Raw genomic sequence first — 20,696 nt, forward strand, 5'->3', positions numbered from 1 at the left:
CTTAGGTTACAAAAAGAAATAGCATAAAGACCATAGTCTAAGTCGCATAAGCTGATCTACTAATTTCGTCTCTTATGCTTCCAGCAGCCAATTTGTCTGGTACCCTGAGGCTTGTTTATCGACAGTCTATAAGTAAATAAATCTAGACATGTAACTCCATCCTTAAGGAATTCTATCTACAGCAGCCCCTTCGCATGTCGTCTCCTATGCCTACTCAAAAACGCATTCGCAGTAGAGTTATTAATATACAGGTTCATCTTCAACAACCCACCACAATAAGCAAGGTTGTTACCAGGACAACTAATATTGCAATCTGCCATGGAAACATTCTTACCCTGTCCGATAAGACCCTGCCAGTTAACCGAGTTACCGCAATAGCAATCACGACCATTCTCAACACCAGCGTATTTGTAGTTGCCGCACTTGTCGAGACACGTATCAACTGTCATAGCTCTGGAATCCGAAAGGACGAGGTCGGTAAGTAGACGGCCTATGAGCGGCTCAGATGCGCAGGAGTAACTTTGGAAGTTCCTGGTTCCAGTAGTGGGTTTGCCAGCTTTGTAAAGTTGTAGTCTTTGCGTTCCACCGCAATACTGTGTCTTGTCGCCGGCGCAGGTAGCGGAGCAGTCCTTTTGATTGAGAGCTTGGTAGCTTCCAAGGTTGAGGAAATTTCCACAGTAACAATCGCGACCATTTTCGGCACCGAAGTAGGTGTAGCCTGTACAAAAGGCGGCGCAGGCGTCAAGGTCCATGTCGTTGCTTGAGGTGGTCTTGGAGCTGAGCGCACGGATGAGAAACAAGGGCTCTGCCCAGCATCCTTGGAATGACCATGTGCCGATTTTGTCGGAGATGGAAGGGCCTGTAGCGACAGGGACTACAGAGGATGTGGTTGAGGTGGTGGTACTCGATGAGGTGCGTGAGGTCGTAGTTGAAGTTGACGACGTTGATGACGTCGAGGTCGAAGATGTGGTAGACGTCGCGCGGGAAGTTCCAGCCAAAGTAGAGGCAGATGAAGAACCTGGTGCGACTGCAACCTGAGAGCTCAACGAGGAGGCGATGGACGAACCACCAGCAGAAGAGACAATTGATGATCCTACAATTTGGGAGCTCACTGATGGGAGACTCAATGATGTGGAAGCAGACGAAGGAACTGACACGCCCCCGATAGAGCTTGAAGGGGCAACCACGGATGAACCAGCAGTTGAAGGCGCCGATGGGGCAATTGCCTGTGAAATCACTGAAGGTGCGACCAGAGAGGACCCAGCTGATGAAGCACTCGACAAGCCGGCAACTTGGGTCAATGGAGCTACCAAGGACGTGCCAGTAGACGATGTGCGACTAGTCACGGACGATGATGTGCTGGATGATACAATACTTGAAGCACCTGCGCTGGTTGGAACTGCCACAGACGTAGTGGAACTTGTTGTGGAAATAGTCGAGCGGCTGCTGACAGAAGAGGCAGTAGAAAAGGTTGTCCATGTCGACGAAGCACTCAAATTAGAGCTGGTAGTACTGGAACTACTCGTCGTGCTGGTGCTTGAAGTTGTCGAGGTTGAGGATTGAGAGGTAGTGCTTGAGCTGCTGGAAGTCGAACTGCTGATCAAACTGCTACTCGTGGTAGAAGAGGAGGTCTTCGTGGTACTGGGGGACGTGGAAGTAGATAGACCGCTTGCACCACCGGCGACATTGCCAGTCAAGCTGCTTGAGATACTAGACGATGAAGAAGAAGAAGTAGAGCTTGTGATGGTACTACTCGTCTTAGTGCTACTTGAAGTCGCGCTAATTGAAGTAGAGGTGCTGGTGGTAGTCGAAGTACTAGAGGTCGAAGTAGAACTCGAGCTGGAGGTTGAGCTCGAGGTTGGCAGCGAAGATGAAGGGGATGACGAAGTGGTACTACTGCTGGTTGTAGAGCTTGTACTAGGCGTACTGGAGGTACTGGAGGTGGATGTACTGGACGTCGAAGTCGGCAGAGAAGCACTGTAGTAAGCCGAATTGACCTGATACACGTTAAGACGGTTGGGACCACCACAATACTCGCTCGAGTTGCCATTGCAAAGCATGCCACAGTCGGCAATGGGGGCCGGCACGGAGCCATCGGAAAAGGTGTTACCACAGTAGCACTCGCCACCGTACTCTACTCCAGCATAGACAAAGCTGCCACTGCTGCAGGCGTCAACACACTCTGCAACAGTGGGTGAGTCTACGCCTCTTCCGTTGGGGAGTGCTCTACCCGATGTAGCCTCGGTATAGCATCCAATGCTGGTATATCCATCAACACCGGGGTTGACGAAGGGTCCCTGAGGTGTGTTCGTGCCGCCACTACTACTTCCACCACTGCCGCCACTAGATGAACCACTAGACAAGGTTCCATCCCATTGAAGGGTGTCGGCGAAAAGACTGATGTAGACACCGCTTCCATCAACACCGTTACCACCGCAGTACTGGTTAAGACTCCCCGCGCAGTCAAAGTTGCAGTTCGCGTCGTCGACCTTTTGGTTGGGAATCTTGTTACCAGCCCAGCATTCACTACGGTACTGTGTACCACAGAAAGTCAGGCCTTCTTCACCACAGGTGTTGATGCACATCTCGTTCGTGTTGGAGCCGTTGGCGTAAAGAAGGCTGGACAGCTGACGACCCGGGTTATTCTCTTTGAAGCAACCGACATACTGGTACTGGCCTTGACCACTAGGCAAAATAGGAGCAGCTTGCTCAGCGACAGCGTTGCAGAAGAATTGAACAGCGCGCTTCTCGAAACTCCACGTTGGATCGTTGGTGTTTATGGTCCACTGCGCGGTGCCATTGTACGACGCGACGTTCCACTGGCTCTTGGGGACATTACAGGTAAGAGTCGCCGTTTGACTCTGACCAGGAGCAATCAGGGTACCCTCAGCCATATCAATCTGGTTGGCTGATCGGACGATACCAGGAACACCAAATGGAGGCTTCGATACAGTGAGTCCAAGCTTGACACCACCAGCAGAAGCCTTGTTGCTGATTCGAAAGAGCAGTGACTTTGATGTGTTCTCTGTCACGTTGCCAAAGGTGAAGGGAGTGTTGGGATCGTACTTGACCCAGCCGCTTCCATCTGGTGTCTGGAACTCGAGAAGTGCTGTAGGTGGATCACCCGCTGCTGCGGACAATGAGACTGTGGTATTGCCGCCAGTGGTAACGAACTTGACCCAGGCAGTGAAGTTGCCAGACATGGCGGTGTTGGGGAGGACAGTTATAGCACTATCGCCGCCACCACTGACGGAGTTGGGAATACCGGAGAGTGTGAACTGCCCGACCGTGAGATTGCCCGTGCCTTTCCAGGTAATGAACGGACCAGACGAGGAAGTGTTTGTGTACAGGACCGAAGTGACCGTTAGGTTCTGAGTACCGTCGTTGCCAATCAGGATAGTCTGCGCAGTAGATTGAGAACCACTGACAAGGCCCGTGAAAACAACAGACTTGGGGCTGACATCTAACAAAGCGTTCGAACTTGTGCCAATACCTGTAAGTCGGACTTTGGTGGACTTGCTGTAAGACGCGTCTAAAACACCGGAAGTCAGGATGTTAACCATTCCACCCAAGCGACCAACGCCCTGGGGAGAGAACTGCGCTGAGAATTGAAGTTGATCTCCTGCTGACATGGACAGTGGTAGACTAGGCGTCTTGGTGATGTTGTAATTTGTCGCGTCGACAAGACTAATGTTTGTAACAGAGAGATCAAAAAGCGCGGTACAGTTGATGGTCTGAGGACTCGTAGCATTCTGGAAGTTGGCTGTTCCAAAGTCAACTGAAGTAGTGCAGTTGAGAGGGTACTTGTTGGTTGAGCCAAGACCATAGAAGTAGCCGACTGTGGTACCGATGTAGGCCATGCCATCTCCAAACACTGGCCTGCTGAACTTGGTGATTCCGACGATCGTAAAGTTTCGGATGACGTTAAGGTATCCGTTCTGTGGGACGGCATCGTAGATCTTGAAGTTTGTGTTTTGAACATCGGACACCCATAAGAGACCTGTGCCTTCTTGTCCGTTGAGAGATGTGGTAGTTCCATGGCTGACACCGAGGATGTAAGCGTTGTTGGTTGGACTGTCGGCTACTTTGGTGAAGTACGGAACACCATTGAGACAAGAGAACTTGAAGACGTGGGTGGGATATTGGATGACTAGTCATGTTAGCTTGGATTAATATGCAGGATTGGGAGTGATGTACCGTTGATGTAGATGTATCCACCCTCCAGCGGATACACACCAGCGCCTGCGTAGACAGAATTCTCATTCTGGAAGGTCTGGATGACTCGATCTTTAGAGTTGGGTCCATTGCGATAACCACCCAAGTCATCAAGGTTGAGCCAGTAGGTCTTTCCAGACTTTCCAGTGACGATGCCCATTCTCTTGATGTTGCCGCAGGAAAATTGACTAGGCAAGAGTTCAAGAGGGCTCGTTCCAAGATCTTTGTCCGCACCGTCGAGTTCCTGCTTCTCGAACGGCATGAAAAAGTCAACTACTGAGAGGGTACCGTCGCTGTTGATGGACATGTGAACAGCAGCTTGTTCCATCGCGGTAGGAGGTGTGAAGCCATTGACGGGGATGGTAGACAGCTGTGAAGCGTAGCCATTTCCAGTAGCGAAGAACATGGATCCTGCGTTGTCAGACGCGAGTCCGCCTCCAGACTGCCAGATACCAGCTCCCGAGATGTTACTGCTGACACCCATGCCCTCAGAAGCCCAGCGCTCGACGATTTTGCCGCTAGTCTTGTCCCAGCCCATGATCCAGCCGGTGAAGTTGTACTGCACGCAATGCGATGCGAAGCCAGCGTAGACGAATTGTCCGGTATGGAGAAGACCTGGTCGCTGGTGGTGAATGCCGCCGGTGAACATGCGCTCGGGATTGTTTCGCGCGATGGTGCCCTCGAGATCAACAGGGAAGTTAGGCTGTTCGGAAAGATCGTTGACGTTGATGGCGTGGATCTTGTACCGTCCGGCCGGCCTTCCCTGCGGCTTTGGGCCATAGTTCTGGTCGACGTAGGTCTTGGAGGTTATGTACCAAGTATCCGTGTCGGGGTCGATAACACCTGTCGCAGTGACGCCGACGGTCGGATTAACGTCGACACATCCATCTAGATCCGCTGTAAGGAAAGGAATCCCGATATTTCGGGAAGCGATAATGACACCTGTTTTGGCGTCGAGCTTGTAAATATTGTTTTGCGTGGTAGCAAGGTAGACGAATTGCTTGGTGTCGTTTGAAGGAGTGTAAACGAGTGGTTGAGAAAAGATTTGCTCGGCGGCGTTGATGTAGCGGCCAGGCAGCGAGGTTTTGAACACAATGTCGAATTGAGGGCTGCCTACGATGGCAGGGTCCATGTTATGGTTACTTCCATCGCAGTCAGTATTATTGCATCATTGATACCTGGTCTTTTTTACTCACGTTTGGTATCCTGTTCGGGAGTTGTCGCCTCCCCAGGTAATGGTATCTGTAGAAGCCAGACCAACCGCTCGACCAACCAGGGCCGAGAGAATGAGTGTAAGCAACTTCATTGTGACGAAGTGCGTCTAGCAAAATGAATGAACGGATAAAATGAATGTTTAACAGACCAAGATCGCTCCCTGGGGATGTGCCGCAGTAGGAACAACGAGTCTATATACCCTCAAAGCCATCAACAGCCACCGCGACAATCACAAAGTCCAGATTTTAATCGCCCATTGTAAACTTTTCACCATCGTCTTGGCCCATTGGAGTTCCTGCTCGTTGGGCATCTGGAAGGGGAGGCCGATGTGCCGTTAACCTTTCGGGTATATCGGCCAGGAATGTGTTGATAGCATTCCAACGTGCCGGCTGTGCCTTGCAGACCCGAGCCATAGTTCTGTAAATCTATGATCCATAGCGAATACTCTGAAATATGAAGGTGTTAGTCGAAAAGAGGCTGATGGTGATGCCATTTGCGGCGATGAAGTTGAGGCTAGTGGCAATGGAATGAGACAATGGCTTTGTTCCTGGAGATCGGGCGGGAAGAGCACTTTGCCTGATCCGAACAAATGGTCTCGAAGGACTCTTGATATTTGTGGGTATTTGAATTGTCTGGAATGTGAGCGTGTTTTAGTACTTGGCCGAGTCTATTGTCATTGAAGCCATCGTCGCGTAAGTAAAGCTCCTTCACTGCAATTTTAACGCCCTCTCAGGTCTAACTGTCATATGCCAGTTTGACCCATAAATTTATACTCTTTAAATAGAAATACGGGCGTCAAATTCTCATCAACGAGAGTCATATACACAAACGCGCAGTCTTCACTGCAATTTTAGCCCCTCACAAGCCGCAGCATAACGCAAAATGTTACTGCAATAAAAGTACTTAACATTAAGAAGTCCACCTTAGTATTTTTTACTGTAGTTTTAACACAGGTTCAGATAGAGGATAGTCATATTATGTGCCAGTTCTACCTATTAATAACTGTTCTCTAAATAGTAACTCAGTCATCAAGTTCTCAAAGGCGAGAGTCATAATGTTAAACAGGCTACTTAACCTAGACCTAACTAGATCTTGAATATATTCGCGATGTTTTGCGCTGCTTTATAAGTGGGACAGTATCTGTAAGTGGAGTAGTTTTGCACTGCCTCACTTGGCCTACTTTCACTGCAATTTTAACACACTCCAAGTTAGGAGACGGCTTTTACATCGCATGCCACTTCCATCCAATGGATGTTGTTTCAGTAGAATCCAACAGTCAAGTTTTCACAAGCGAGTGCCATGAAATTAGAGATCCGATTAAGTAGACGTTAGACACTGATTGTTCTTAGAGCATGTTCAGAACGTGTCGTTACATTAGTATGTTCACGTAACGGCTCAGGTGAACATGTACCGCAAATGTAGGTGGAGCTTTCATCCATTGTCGTGGGGAACATACAGGAAGTCATCACCATTTCTGCACTGCAAATTTAACTCCCCTCAGACATCAATATTTATTTTATCAGATATTGTAATGCATGTTCGATTTCCCAATCTTCTCGAGTCAGTACTTGCTGCTAAGGATAAGAAGTTTGCTTGACTGAATAAACAGGATACTAATTGATTGATGCAAGATAACATTAAATTTGACATTCTTGAAAGCTGTGTTTCCATATGGTAGGCACAGTGGGATGAGTAGACGATGAATATCTCTACAATAAATTGCCTGTTCTTCCTGGACTCTACAAAATAAAAGAACATAAGGATCAGAGCCATCGCGGGAACCCTTTTTCACCATAAATCCCATCGCAGCTGGGGGAAGTAGAGGAGATGTTTATGGTCTAATAACCGTGTTTTTCGAAAGGGTGTTGTGGTACAATTACTCATTGGTTGCGAACCAAAACTTCACTGCAATTTTAACCCCAACCATGGCTCTGCATGACTGGTGCCTGGGTCGCAAATGAAATTTTTAGAACAGTTAGGATGTTTCAATGGAACCCAGAGGAATGCTGACCTTTCGCAGAGCCTCAATATTGCGTGGCGATCATGGCTGCAAACTTCACTGCATTTTTAACCCTCCCCCAAGCACGGTTTCTAAGTCCCTTGCCCGACCTGACCCTTGCCCTCTTGCAGGAGTTTGGAAGCCCCGAAATATGGGAACATTGTAAAAATAGCCCATGTGACAGAACCAAATACTGGCGAATTAACTAGACATAAGATACTGACTTAACTTTAATTTCTTTTTTTACAATTCGATGTCTCCGGGCTATATCTTCCGACTTTTACTGGCCTATTTGTGTCTTTGTTTTTGCTACTTAATATCTTACCTAGATATGAACTCTGTTGCAACATCATTGCCCACAATTTCCGAAGCTCTTGACGCTGGTCCGACAGTTACATGGGTTGGAACTTCGTATTTGTTAGGTCAACTCTCGTTTCAACCACTCTACGGCAGAATCTCAGACATCACTAGCCGGAAACCCGTGTTATTGTTCTCAATGGGGTGCATTGTTATCGACGGTATCTTGTGCGGTTTTGCTCGTACCCCCGTCTGGTTGTATGTATGTCGTACCATCAGTGGTATAGGTGGTGGCGGAATAAGCTCATCAGTGGCGATTATCGTGAGCGATTTAGTCAGTCTGAGATCGAGAGGCAAGTATCAAGGCTTCATCAGCCTTGCTATCGGCACTGGAGCTACGTCTGGCCCATTCGTTGCGGCAGGGCTGATTCAGATGACTACTGATGGATGGAGGTGGGCATTCTGGGTCCCCGCCATCATGGGTACTGTGTGCTTCGTTTTTCTCGTATTTCTCCTACCACTGAAACCCGTGTCGGGAAGTCTAAAAGAAAAGGTCGGAAAGATAGACTGGTGGGGTATGCTGGCTTCCATCGCCGGAATTGTATTGACCGTGGCGAGTATGCTCCATACGCGAACAATGGCAGTATTCTAACCAAATATGCAGATGTCTATCAACTCAGGAGGAAGCATGTGGGCATGGAAAAACGTCAAGACCATCTCCATGCTGACGATTGGAATCATTATGATTCTTGTGTTCATCATCATCGAAGCCTTCTTTGCAAAGATCCCGATTATTCCTTTGCGCCTCTTCAAACAGAGGTCCCCATCAGTACTCATCCTCACAGGGTTCCTTCACGATTTCGCTTGGCAGTCAACCCAGTACTTCGTTCCGCTGTACTACCAGACTGTCTGTGGTTTCACACCATTGAGAAGCGCCACGTTAATTGTGCCATTTTTGCTTGCTCAAGGAATAGCTGGCGCTGCTTCGGGGCCTCTGATGGCTAGATACGCCAGGTAAGTACTACTTCAGTCGGGATGACGGATGGACATGCTCATTGCTTCTTAGATATATGCCTATTCTTCGAGCTGGATTCACAGTTTGGACTGTTGGTGCTGGTCTAAAGCTTCTGTTTCATCAGGACACGCATATCGCAGTCTACATTGTAGTCCTGGCCGTCGAAGTAGCAGGAATTGGATGGGTTCACCAACCAGGTGAGTATATATCGAGCCAACCATCTTGTTTTGTAAGGTCGGGACACTAAACAAAACGTGTCTAGGACTTGTTGCTCTCCAAGCCAACTCTGCAGACGAAGACCGTGCCGTGGCAACAGGAACCCGAAACGTCTTCCGCTCGTTAGGTGGCGTCGTCGGAATAGCAGTCTCCACGGCTGTGTACTACGCTGTTCTAGATAAAGCTTTGCAGACCGACAACACCATTCCAGACTCGCTTCGAGGCAGCGTTCTCGATGGTACATGGTCAGTCGAAGATCCAAAGACTGAACAGTATGTGACTGCAATCTTGAACGCAAGGATGCAGGGTTTCAGAATCATTTTTATCATCATTGTGCCTTTACTGGCTTTGTGTTTGGGGGCTAGTTTCTTGGTTGACGATATCATCCTGAAAGGTGATGTTGATCAGAGTGAAAGATGTGATAACCAAGGTGTAGCGATTAGTACAGAATCGGCAAGGGATGTCAAGAGAGGATGATGGTGATCACAAGCCACTTCTAGATACCGATTCTTTATGTTAGAAAGAGCGCTTATTGAATAACACTGATTCGCTATACAGTGTGGTCTTGAAGTAAAAAGCTATGGCGACTATTGAAAGCAAGAGAGAGAGGCTAACCATACAGGGGATTCCGATTAATTTCCTTACTGTCAGGTTCCTTGGAGCCATCAAGATCAAGATAGGGGCAGTCTTTCGGGTCAGCATAAAACGTGCCACCGTACTCTTTGATCTTCTTCCAGCGTTCCTCCATCGTAAAAGCGTTATTGATCCTGCCCAGTCCGCGGAGATTTGCATTGAACTTTGTTGACTGTAGAGCCCAGACACCACCTTCATCAGCAGGCCAGCCAAGATATAAACGCGGTATCTCTATACCATCTCCTCCCTCTGCAAGATCATGATATATATTAGGATACCATTTGGCACCCAATTGACGTAGTCTAGCGCACCAAACCTCTTCTTCTTTGGCATCCCCTGTCCTATTCGTGGGAATGAACCGATCGAGGCCGAGGTAGTCGAGTTCTGCGAGTGAACATTTGAGGTGGTAATAACCGCCTCTAGCAGGCCATCCTGTTATGATGCCACCAGAAGAGCCAAAAAATTTGGATCGAGGGAAATAGGTTTTTCCAAAACCATCTATGGGTTCGTCATCACAGATGCAATCTTCGCGACTTGCGATCAGCATGTCATGGTCCAGCTCGACATCGAGGTCGGAATAGTCTGTTTCTGGTCCATAAGTTTCATAGAGAAACACTATAAGAAAAAGGATCAGTGCAAAGACCATGGTCCTTTGCGTAAATATTGATGGTATGTTTGAAGAGTAAGGCAGGATTGAGAAAGGAAGATAACAGAAAAAGCTGATGCCTATCAAATGTAAGCGGGGTTGGTTTTATAGAGTTTGAGGAGGAGCCGATGATCCGATCCTTTATTAATTGTAAACTATCGCCATGACATTGCAAGGAATCAAATCATCGAGCCAACTGCATATACTAACAACCAACAGCCAGGGTTGTGAAATATGGCTGCCTCATCTGACCACCCTACAGCCATGGCTCGCCTGTCGAAGTGGAGTGGCCCAAGATACGGGCGCCCCAATCCAAGGAAGTCAAGGAAAACCGCAGGACGGGGTTTGATATAAGAGACAGAGCCGTTGCTAGAAAGTCGTCGATGGTTCAATGTGAGGAATTGCTGAAGTTCTACTACAACAGGTTAAAACCGGCTGAATTACGGAGACAAGGGTTGACCAGCCGATCATGCTGTCAGCACAGCCTCAATCATCAGGCTCAGCTTCAGCTGCCTCTCGTCTTGTTATCGCCAGTTTCCATCCTCCCATCTTCAATCAACCATGGCGGATCCTCTCAGTGTCGCTGCTTCAATTGCTGGCCTAATATCCATCACCGTCGAGGCTGGCAAATTTCTCAGGCCATACGTGTCTGCTGCCAGAGAGACCCCTCCAATCGCCGCTCATGTCTACTCAGAAGTGCAAAGCATTGAGATTATTCTCAATGGGCTACAAAATGTGACCAGCAGCCTGTCTTCTGTCCATTCCCGAAATGCCGCTTTGATAGGTGTCAATCAAGTGATCACTGTTCTCACAGATGGAGTTTTGCTTTTCTCTGACCTCCAGGATGAGCTGCGATGGCTATCACCTAAAAATGAGGATGAGGGGGTTCCAATGCGAACGCGGTTGCGTTGGGTTCGCAAAGAGGGCACTTTGACTGCACTTCTCACCAGGTTACAGGGCTTCAAAAGCTCTATGACCCTTGTCTTGATGATTTTAAAAAGGTTTGACTCACTAGATTCGCTCATCTCATTTCATATAGTTTTGCTGACTTTGCCTCACAGTGACTCTGATCGATCCGCAACTCAGCACCATGAGCAACTCTCAGCCAACATCAATCTTCTTCTGGAAAGCAACCAATCATTATCCCGTCGCTTGATGAATTTAGAAGAATCCATGGATACCGCCACCATTGCGTCACGACGAATGAGTTTCTTGACGCTCGTTGACGGTACCTCACAAAACATGGCGACTGAACAATCACAACCATCTATTGCAGAAACTGACTCAACCGTTGGTGTGTCAAAATTCGATTTTGAAGATGATCTCGAGGCTTCGCGTGCATATCGTCGTGCGCAGCGTGATACCATGGACTTTTCATTTCGGAGTTCGATTGCACGATCCAACTCCTGGTCGGTATTCTCGGGACTAAGCCTCGGTGACATTTCCATCATGGCAGTCATTGCACTACCAGTATACCAAGAAGATCTCACGAACCCCGAGCACTACGACTTTGGAAACGACACGGTTGTTGTTGCTAAAGAGCCTGAACCCACGATCGAGAGACCGTTGCTGGTTGAGTGTCTCGACATAATATGCAAAATGCGTCAACTTCCAGAGATGGGCGAATATTTTGATGAATGCGACGATCAAGAAGATACATTCAATACTCTGTGGTCTGTTTTGCGTCATGGCTACCCTCTCATCATTTTACTCAAAGCTTTGGATCCACGAATAAATATTGGGGAAGATAAGAGTATCCATTTCCCCATTCCGTTAACTCGATATAACTACAGTGCTGCTCTATCTTCTGCGAAAGCCGCCATAGCCTCGTTTGTACAATACTGTCGTGAAATTCTAGAAATGGAGACAAGCAGCCTATTTACGGTTTCAGACATCGCAGGAACGAGTCATCATCAATTCTCCAAGGTATGTTGATTTGTACGCCCTGCCTCAAAACATGGCTGATTCGTCAAAAGGTTATATCTGTCGTATCTTTGCTTGTCGAAAGGTTGATAACTGCTGGGATCGTGAGCAACAGCGACAGCTTTGCAGGTTACAATCGATTTGAACTGCACGACTCAACAGATGTTGTAAATGAGTTTCTCTCCGAACAGCGCCACCTAGTTCGTCAAATGACGGAACTTGCGAATATCAGGAGTCAGCTAGAACATGAAGTCATCCCTCGTGATGGAGGGATCGTTGTTTTCGGACAAGTCGAGAGACTGGTCGAACTCCACATTATGATGTTGATAAGAATGGAGCGGAATCTTTTCGTACTACGAGAAGATAATAGGTGGCATCCAGCGTTTGGATTATACTTTGAGCAAATCGAACCGGAGGCATTGTTTGTCGCCAATGAGGGGCTAGCCAGAGCCAAGATACGTTCATGGCTTGATCAAGACCGGTTCAAGGACGATGAACGATCGATTACTTTATTCACGCAGTGTCTGAAGATTATACCCCTTCTAGGTCAGCAAGTGCCGAGATATGATTCATTTCTAGAGGTAAGATAGGATGCTGTGAAGCTTTCCATGCATAAGCTAACACATTGTAGTACCTCGATAGCCAAGAAAAGACAAACACCGAGCAGATAAAAGATATTCTCATGTCCAAGGGATCTCTCCATCAAGCAGCAGAAAGAATAGGCGAGGCTGTCAAGGATGAAGCGAATCGGGAGATTGTGAAAGATTTGAATCTTTGTATGGACGATTGGAAGGGTCACGTACTCACAACGTTTGGCGACTTGACTCTCTTTGACTTTATCAGCATTATCACGAAGAACAATAACACAAAGTCTGTAAGTATCTCCGTTCGATCATGAATGATCTGTTTTGCTGAAACGGGGATAGTACCGTGGATATCTTTTCCAACGCATATTCATCCTGTGTAAAGAAGTAAAACCGGACGTACCTTCACGAAGAGGCTTCTTTTCTAGGAAGAAAAAGACTGGTCCCGTACTTCAACGCACAAAATTGCTTCTCAGAGGGCGAATTTTCTTGCGTAATATAACTGATATTATTACTGGGTCAGATTCAGGTACGCTCCCTCCGCCACATCTCACTTCTATTCTCATTTTGACTGGTTTTAGGATCTTATATATGTAGAGTGGTATGGTCAACAAGTAATGATTCGGATGCCACTGAGAGCTTTACGATGAATTTCGTAAAGGAGTCTCAGATGATACTGTGGTCTTTGAAGCTGAACGAGAATAGGCAAAAGCTAGCCAAGTTGGATATGATATAACAGCTAAATGAGGCATTATATGCTCATAACTATGTGGAACTAATAATGTTTTCTCTTCTTTCATACTCTCAGTCCAAAAGTGACATGACGTTCAGATATAAAGATGAATGTTTGTGACTCGGGCCTGTATGCTCCACCGTAGTCAACTGTATTGCCGGTTTCCACCACTAAGTGAGAAGTTAGTAACTGGAAAGGGTGGAAAGAAAAAAGAAAACAAATTGTGTAAAGGACTACCTGCATGAAGCTTTTCGTTTGCCTCGGTCGTACCACTTATAGAGGGTGTAAACAGTCGGAGGAATGGCTACGGCCAGGGCCACGATGCCTACAATGGCTTCGGTATTCATGACACTCTGTGACAGGTATCTGAGGATTCTCAGGTAAGATCTGAATTGCAACTGTCGCCTAAGTAGGTTTGAAGTCTGTATGTGTGATATGTGTGTGTTGTACGGCCTTCCGAGGGGTTTGAGATAGACGTTGAAAGTATGAGTATGAAGAGGTGCAGTTGACCGAGAAGTTATAGTTCGATACTCTATTGTATGTTTAACATTCCGCATGCTCCGACAATTTTCTTATATTTTCACGAATCCTTTACTCTGGGTTTGGCATCAACCAATCGTAGAATTTCCATAAGTTACAAGTCTATGTAGCGTTCGGTGGACCTCAAGTTCTGTAAAAAGCCAATCAATCGTTAGTCACAGGAACAAGGCGCAGGGGCAATAAAGAAAGTAAGTGGACATCAAGCCACTTCGCGCCACACCGCTTTCTGCCTGCTTGATGCTGATTTGAAGTTGACAATATTGAGACATGACTGGAGCTTGTGAGTTGGAATAGACCAATTACATTCCCTGTGCTCTGTGTACCGCGAGTAACTGTCCTCTTGTCAGCTTTCTTTTCACGGCTGTGCGGGTAGCAATGTTGTCAACACTCGGTTGGCATGTGGTGTCATTCGAGTTTTGTAAACGACGAATCAACAACCAGGATGACTTCGAGGGTCAGAAGCCAACGCTTACATGACTTTTGCTGTACATTAGCTTGCAAGCCGTCTTGACAAGACACTTCACATTTTGTTAAAGGCCAATCATACACGGATGTGTACAGCCTGACCGAATACAAATAAGCGCAACCACCCAACAGTCTGTGCATTTCCATTAGCTCCATCTTACTTCTGAACTTCTGAACTCGACCAATCCGAAGCCAGGACAATTTGTGCGGAATTCCAGGGGAATAGCTGCCGAGTCATATTCTAGCAAGAACCAATAAGCATACTACAGCAGCCTCAAAGACCCTTCTTGGATCAACATCAACTATCCCGCTGCACAATACTCATGTAGTTTGCACAACCATATCTCAAAACCACAAGATGAATCCCAAAGCTAAGAGACGGACAAATATTCGTTCAGGTGACTGGAAAGCTATAGCACGTCATATCAAAAAGCGTGGAGATCGACGGTATACTGTCTATCTGGACGGACAAGCACTTTCCACTGAGAAGGTACAGCGGGGAAAATATCGGAACTTCTCGACTATCTTTAAGAGATTACAGGAAGGCAAGATCTAAGTGTCCTTGAGCTTCACCAACCACTAAAGATAATACAGATTCTTGCCCACCCTTGCCAGAGGGTGTTACCATTAGCACGCCACCACAGTCACCGACCCGTTCGTATGATGTGCTACACTCTCTTCCCATCGATATGCCATCTTTCAATTTTAGGATGTCATTTGATCGTTTTAATGGTTCGTGTCCATGCTGGCAGATCTAAGTCCCATCCCATACTAATAAACTACACAGCGACGCGTGGCCCGATTCCAAGCACACAGGCCATGTCGGCTACGGGGATAGGTTTTCATATTCTTACCGCTGGTAACACGGTCCATGAGCACAACTACAATCCAGTATTGAGCAGAGCAGCTGGAAACCCTGAATCCGACAAGTCCACAACATCCACCAGTGCTTTGGAGTTTGTCCGCTCAATACTTCCTTTGAAAGAAAATGATGATTTTATGTCACCGGACTACATTCAAACAATCTGCGGCGAGCTTCGAAAGACAATGCCGGAACGATTCAGCGGCGAGCTTGAGTTGATAGTGAGCAGATTGCTGGAGCCTGACTTGGAGCAAATCGTTAGATTTGCGGCTAAGAGATCTATCAATGGCCAACTCTCACTCGAGAAGATGCAACATCTGATTACAATAGTAGAGACTACAGGATGTGATAAACATGTACTTTCATGTCTCGAAACGGGAGGAAGAGCGATGAAATGCCTAGCGACAGCAATACTTGGAGCCGCGCTGTTAAACAACAACGATCGTTTTATTCGTATAGCCCTTGATCATGGAGCGGACCCAAACTGTCGTGTGCAGGATGAGAGACCACTAAGCCTTGCTACTAGGGAACCGGTAAATCACCAACTAATCCTGATGCTTCTTGATGCAGGAGCTAAACCTTCAAACCGGGATATTTTCCTAGCAGCTCAGCGCGGGGATATAAGGTCAGTGAAACTTCTTGTTCGGAAGGTTGCCCGGACCCGACTGGGAGACTTAGTCAGAATTGCTGCACGTCGTGGAGACCTAGAGCTTTTGCGCTCCGTCATAAAGCTTGGGGGAGCCCATACCAACTGGCCGATGCGTCGTGTGGGGAACTCGTTGCATCTGGCGCTTCTGGGACAGCATTTCGAACTTGCACGGCTTCTTATCGACCTCGAGCCGCCTAATGAACATCTGACTGCATATTTTATGCTTGCAGTAAAACGTGGGGACAGGTTGGCGGCAGAGTTCCTGCTTCAGCACGGGGTAGATGTAAACGCTCGTATGCGGTATGAAAGGCAATCAGCTTTTTCATTAAGCATGAGATACGGTCGGAAAGACATGATTCAGCTTCTCCTACGATACAGAGCCGACCCTTCCATCGATGGACCAAGGTCTCCACCACAGCGCCAGGGTATAGGAACTGATGGTCCCTCTATTCAGAATGCCCTGGAAGACGCAGTGCGCAGTGGATCTATCGAAACTACTCAGCTATCACTATCAATGGGGGCGAAGGCCCAGGAATCGGATACCAGTTCATTCCCGCTCGGCTTGGCCGTGCTGGAGTCTCCTCGTTTGATTCCTATCCTCCTTGGAGCCTGTGCAGATATATCCAGCATGTTCGAATGGAATTCTCCAGACTCAGAACACAAGAGTGCAACGATGCTTGAGGTGGCTGTTGAATCAGCTATAGTTAGTCGTTAAGATTGGTTTACATTTAGGTGCACCTGTGAACAGGGTTATACCAGACGCCAATATGCCTTCTGCTCTTCAGCTAGCGGTTACTCAAGAATTTGAATGCGGAAATTTGAGCGAAGATCTCACGGTGGAGCTATTTCAGCTCCTTCTAAAATGGGGCGCAGATATTCACATCCCTGACTTCCTCGGTTTTTACCCTATTCCAGATGACTTCAATGGGGAGTTTCCGGTTGCTATTAGGATGACGCTTTTGCACTCCGCAGCAGCAAAGGGTCGTACATCTTTAGTTGAGGCCCTGGTTTGTGCTGGTGCAGATGTCAATGAGCCGACAGGAGAGAAGGGCTTCACGGCATTCCAAGTGGCCGTCCGGTTTGGGAACGCAGAGATGGTAAGCTACCCGATACAGTCAGGTGCCAATACCAATGTGCCACAAATCATAATTTTTGATAAGCCTGCACTGGTCGCGGCAGTGGCAAAGGACGACTTGGAATTGGTTTCTTTACTGCTTCAGACTGGAGCAGACCCAAATATCACGGGAATGATCGATGTCGGTCCCATGCTGAAGATGACGGCGTTACAAACAGCATCATGCCAACCTGAAAGTCTTTGGTCTCCAGATGATAATCCAACGATTAGGTTGGAGATGGTGAAACTTCTCCTGAACGTAAGGGCTAATCCAAAAACACCACGATTCACGAGTGATGCAAAAGACAGGTCCCCGCTTGCCTGGGCTGTTTTTTCCTACGACACTGATGTCGTAAAGCTCCTGCTTGACCACAGTAGTCGCTGCTTTAACCTGAGCCGAGCCTAAGCCATGGGTAAGCAAGCACAAGAGGTGGGGTTCCCGTCTCGTGTTTCGGATCCTGGCAAAGGACAATGCGTCCACCCGTGTCGAGTCCGAGGCACCAGTAAACATCTTATCCCTTACTTACCTTCTGTGTGTGACTGCACTAGATAAGCCTATAGCACCATGATCTGATTGTATCGGTATAATATTAACCTGGCCTACAGAATGTTACTATGAAAAGTAAGGCACGGCTAATCACGTTGATGCATGCTGCAATTGACGGGAACGGTAAAGCGTATCATCTGAATTGATCAATAGGATCGCTTATATCTTCACCATGTCCTCTTTACCGAGTAATATGGTACTTTTGAGTTGTTTTCCCAGTACTCACAACAACAGCTATATCAGTTTTCAAGCCCCTTTCATTTATTCGTATCGTCACGGTCAAATACATCTTTCAATACTGATACTCAGATTTCGCTTCTACTTTCACTTCCACTCCAGAATGACTACAGTTTTTAACTGGGGCAATGATACCCATAACGAGCCTCACTATGGCCTTTATTGGGGAGACATGCCTGAAGGTCTGCACCAATGGGATTGGCACATTTCTTCCAACACCCTCTACAACATATGGGCAATGAATGAGCCATTGATATCGCCTTCATCCTGCGAGAATGATGCTATTGCGGACAGCATGTTGAATGATGAGGGCTTGCATTCTGCACCGTTATCAGGATCTCTGCCCAGCACGCACGGCCTCGAAGAATACTTCCAGCCTGAAAGTCGAACACAGCAAGCATGCCTGTGCCAAGATGCAAACTTGGACATTCTGCAAGATGACCACGAAAGCTCAAGCGCTGCCACCGATTTAATCCCAAACTCGACTTTACATGAGGCTGAAGTTGCACTGGCGACTGGCGTCGAGGTCAGCGCTAGCATCAAACCCCGCACGAATACGACCACAAAGGCTGCGGGGAAAAGAGGAAACAGAGGAAAGCCCAGTGACAACAAGAACGCAAGAGGTAAAAAGACGGCCCCCAAGAAGGAAAAAGAAAAACGGTACTTGAAGATTCTGGAGAGAAACCGAAGAGCTGCAGCGAAATGTCGTGCGCGAAAGCAAGAGCAACAAGACAAGTTGAACGCCGAGGTGGAGAAGCTAGAAGACCGGCACAGAGAGCTATCTGCTTCCTGCAACGAGCTGAGGGCAACAGCTTATCAACTGAAGCTGCAGCTGCTGAGACACGGCGACTGCGACTGCGCCCTCATTCAGCGATATATCGCAAGTGAAGCGGTCAATTCTGTCGAAAATCTGATTTTGAAGCATTCTCCCTCTAGCAGTTCCAACTGCACCACCATCGGGAGCACCGCTGTCAGTGCCAGTAGCCCGACACGAGGACTGGGCGGAAATAACGGATGGGATAGATAAATCACATGGCATGATTCCCTGAAAAAGAAACCTTGTGGCTGTTTTAGTGGCAGACGCTGGTGATGAGTCTCTTATCATGTTATTGTCTGGTACCAGGGATGCAGGATGGAACACCTCTTGTTACCGTCATAGGGCATTAGCCAAACTTTGAATACAGCTACATAGTGATGAAACGCAAACGCAAACAGCAACTTACCTGTGGTGATATCAGGTGATATCAGGTGATGTGGCTTGGCTTCATCTCACCACTAATTGCCATTATCGTTCCCAATGCCATACCCCGATATTAAGTCTTTAGCTTTTGTCGGGCACCCGGATGTAACTGCTGGGGGTCACGACCCACCCTTGGTTGGACTCATGGACGACACGAGGAGAGTCGAGACCATCCAACGCGTACGGAACGTCGGGAAATATTGGGGAATAATGCAAACGGATGTGCCATATCACAAGATTTCCGTGTCGCATACCAACGCCACCAACTCCGTGCCGTTTTATATAACTCTTTGTGCCTGATGCATTGGGCTTGTCTTTCACATTCAAGATATCATCATCATTGGATGCAAAGATTATCATGAACACCGCTGCTATTATTCCAGACTTTCATGGTTTCGAATGGGACGTAACGCCTTTTTCGCCCGAGGTAAGTAGCGGTCGGTATGCGACAGATTTAGGACGGACAACGCGACCCCTTCCTTGTCTTTGTCGCATTTAGGTAATCTCCAATCATTGCACAATCTTATCTGCCCATGTGCCCGGGACAGCGGCGCTCTCACAACACCTTGCCATACCCTCATGGCGGTCGAGACTGACAATTCGCAGTCGACGTTCGATAATATCCTGAGTCAATTCGAGCAGGGTAAGATACCCGGGGCCTTGTTGAAAGCTGAGAATGACCCTCAACAGACCCTGTCTTCCTCAATCCCTTGTGTCAGGGACCTGGCTGTCATATTGGACAAAACTCACCCATCCCAAAGCTACCCCTCACCCACCTCCCACTAAACCCCTCTTCTAGTGAGCTGCACAAAAAGGAAAAAGGGTCCTCTTGTATCACCAATAACCGTATTGGGAATGATGGCCTACGTATGCAAATCGGAGAGGGCATGCAGTCGAAGCATCCCATCCAACACCTCGATTCATCCTGGGTCGATATGAGCCAGGCAAAAGCCCTGCCGCCAGCACTGACTGCGGGGCTTTTGGAGCGACGCAACTCAACAATGAGCACTGAAGGAAGCATTTTGGGCCTGGAGAAATCTGCCACGCATGTAAAGATGCGCTCGGCATCACGCAGGCCAAAGAAGGTCAGCAAGAAACCCGCACTACCTGCGCACGTCGTACAAGCTAGGGAGTGCCATAACAATGTTGAGAAGCAGTACCGCACCCGCTTGAAGCAGAAATTTGAGCGACTGTTGGCTGTGCTCCAAGCTTCAAAGACGAAGGACGAGTCCGGAGGCGAAGGAGACGCGGAAGCACCGGACTGCGGTTACAGTCGAGGGGAGGTGTTGAATTTCGCGAGGCAGCGCATCCTCACCCTCGAGGAGGAGAACAGACATCTTTCTGATCAGGTACAGAATCTGAAAGGGGGTTTTACGATTGTATAATGACACAAAAGAAACTTCATGTCGGCAACGACTGTTCACACATAGGTAGTGCCATGAGATGTTTGTGGATGTGAGCGTGGCAAACCACTCACTTAATATATGTATTTGCTTTGCTTTGCGTGAGACACCTCGAGGCCCGTGCGTTCCACCTGCGAACCAAATGCCCCGTGGCGTGAAGATT

General features: G+C 47.7%; 8 protein-coding genes across 8 annotated transcripts; 6 read left to right on the plus strand and 2 right to left on the minus strand.

The window, feature by feature from the left end:
- Nucleotides 1–176: 176 nt before the first annotated feature.
- Nucleotides 177–5,521, minus strand: FPSE_09748 (uncharacterized protein; the record flags this gene model as incomplete). The annotated part of the gene is made up of 3 exons (XM_009262865.1): nucleotides 177–4,150; nucleotides 4,198–5,357; nucleotides 5,412–5,521. The coding sequence occupies 3 exons, from the start codon at nucleotides 5,519–5,521 to the stop codon at nucleotides 177–179; spliced, it is 5,244 nt and encodes a 1,747-aa protein (XP_009261140.1).
- Nucleotides 5,522–7,473: 1,952 nt separating this feature from the next.
- On the plus strand, nucleotides 7,474–9,434 carry FPSE_09747 (uncharacterized protein; the record flags this gene model as incomplete). Its single annotated transcript, XM_009262864.1, has 6 exons — nucleotides 7,474–7,591; nucleotides 7,759–8,213; nucleotides 8,391–8,740; nucleotides 8,793–8,938; nucleotides 9,004–9,229; nucleotides 9,323–9,434. The coding sequence occupies 6 exons, from the start codon at nucleotides 7,474–7,476 to the stop codon at nucleotides 9,432–9,434; spliced, it is 1,407 nt and encodes a 468-aa protein (XP_009261139.1).
- A 133-nt stretch (nucleotides 9,435–9,567) lies between these two features.
- FPSE_09746 (uncharacterized protein) lies at nucleotides 9,568–10,236 on the minus strand (the record flags this gene model as incomplete). The annotated part of the gene is made up of 1 exon (XM_009262863.1): nucleotides 9,568–10,236. The coding sequence occupies one exon, from the start codon at nucleotides 10,234–10,236 to the stop codon at nucleotides 9,568–9,570; it is 669 nt and encodes a 222-aa protein (XP_009261138.1).
- A 561-nt stretch (nucleotides 10,237–10,797) lies between these two features.
- FPSE_09745 (uncharacterized protein) lies at nucleotides 10,798–13,314 on the plus strand (the record flags this gene model as incomplete). The annotated part of the gene is made up of 5 exons (XM_009262862.1): nucleotides 10,798–11,237; nucleotides 11,298–12,162; nucleotides 12,213–12,740; nucleotides 12,791–13,033; nucleotides 13,273–13,314. The coding sequence occupies 5 exons, from the start codon at nucleotides 10,798–10,800 to the stop codon at nucleotides 13,312–13,314; spliced, it is 2,118 nt and encodes a 705-aa protein (XP_009261137.1).
- A 483-nt stretch (nucleotides 13,315–13,797) lies between these two features.
- FPSE_09744 (uncharacterized protein) lies at nucleotides 13,798–14,171 on the plus strand (the record flags this gene model as incomplete). Its single annotated transcript, XM_009262861.1, has 4 exons — nucleotides 13,798–13,856; nucleotides 13,890–13,900; nucleotides 13,982–14,013; nucleotides 14,127–14,171. 4 exons carry the CDS (start codon nucleotides 13,798–13,800, stop codon nucleotides 14,169–14,171), a joined length of 147 nt encoding a protein of 48 aa, XP_009261136.1.
- Nucleotides 14,172–16,759: 2,588 nt separating this feature from the next.
- On the plus strand, nucleotides 16,760–17,512 carry FPSE_09743 (uncharacterized protein; the record flags this gene model as incomplete). The annotated part of the gene is made up of 1 exon (XM_009262860.1): nucleotides 16,760–17,512. The coding sequence occupies one exon, from the start codon at nucleotides 16,760–16,762 to the stop codon at nucleotides 17,510–17,512; it is 753 nt and encodes a 250-aa protein (XP_009261135.1).
- A 481-nt stretch (nucleotides 17,513–17,993) lies between these two features.
- On the plus strand, nucleotides 17,994–18,917 carry FPSE_09742 (uncharacterized protein; the record flags this gene model as incomplete). The annotated part of the gene is made up of 1 exon (XM_009262859.1): nucleotides 17,994–18,917. One exon carries the CDS (start codon nucleotides 17,994–17,996, stop codon nucleotides 18,915–18,917), a length of 924 nt encoding a protein of 307 aa, XP_009261134.1.
- Nucleotides 18,918–19,488: 571 nt separating this feature from the next.
- On the plus strand, nucleotides 19,489–20,515 carry FPSE_09741 (uncharacterized protein; the record flags this gene model as incomplete). Its single annotated transcript, XM_009262858.1, has 3 exons — nucleotides 19,489–19,557; nucleotides 19,737–19,773; nucleotides 19,821–20,515. 3 exons carry the CDS (start codon nucleotides 19,489–19,491, stop codon nucleotides 20,513–20,515), a joined length of 801 nt encoding a protein of 266 aa, XP_009261133.1.
- Between the last annotated feature and the right edge of the window lie 181 nt (nucleotides 20,516–20,696).

This window comes from Fusarium pseudograminearum, chromosome 1, assembly GCF_000303195.2.
Source record: "Fusarium pseudograminearum CS3096 chromosome 1, whole genome shotgun sequence".
Taxonomy (NCBI): domain Eukaryota; kingdom Fungi; phylum Ascomycota; class Sordariomycetes; order Hypocreales; family Nectriaceae; genus Fusarium; species Fusarium pseudograminearum.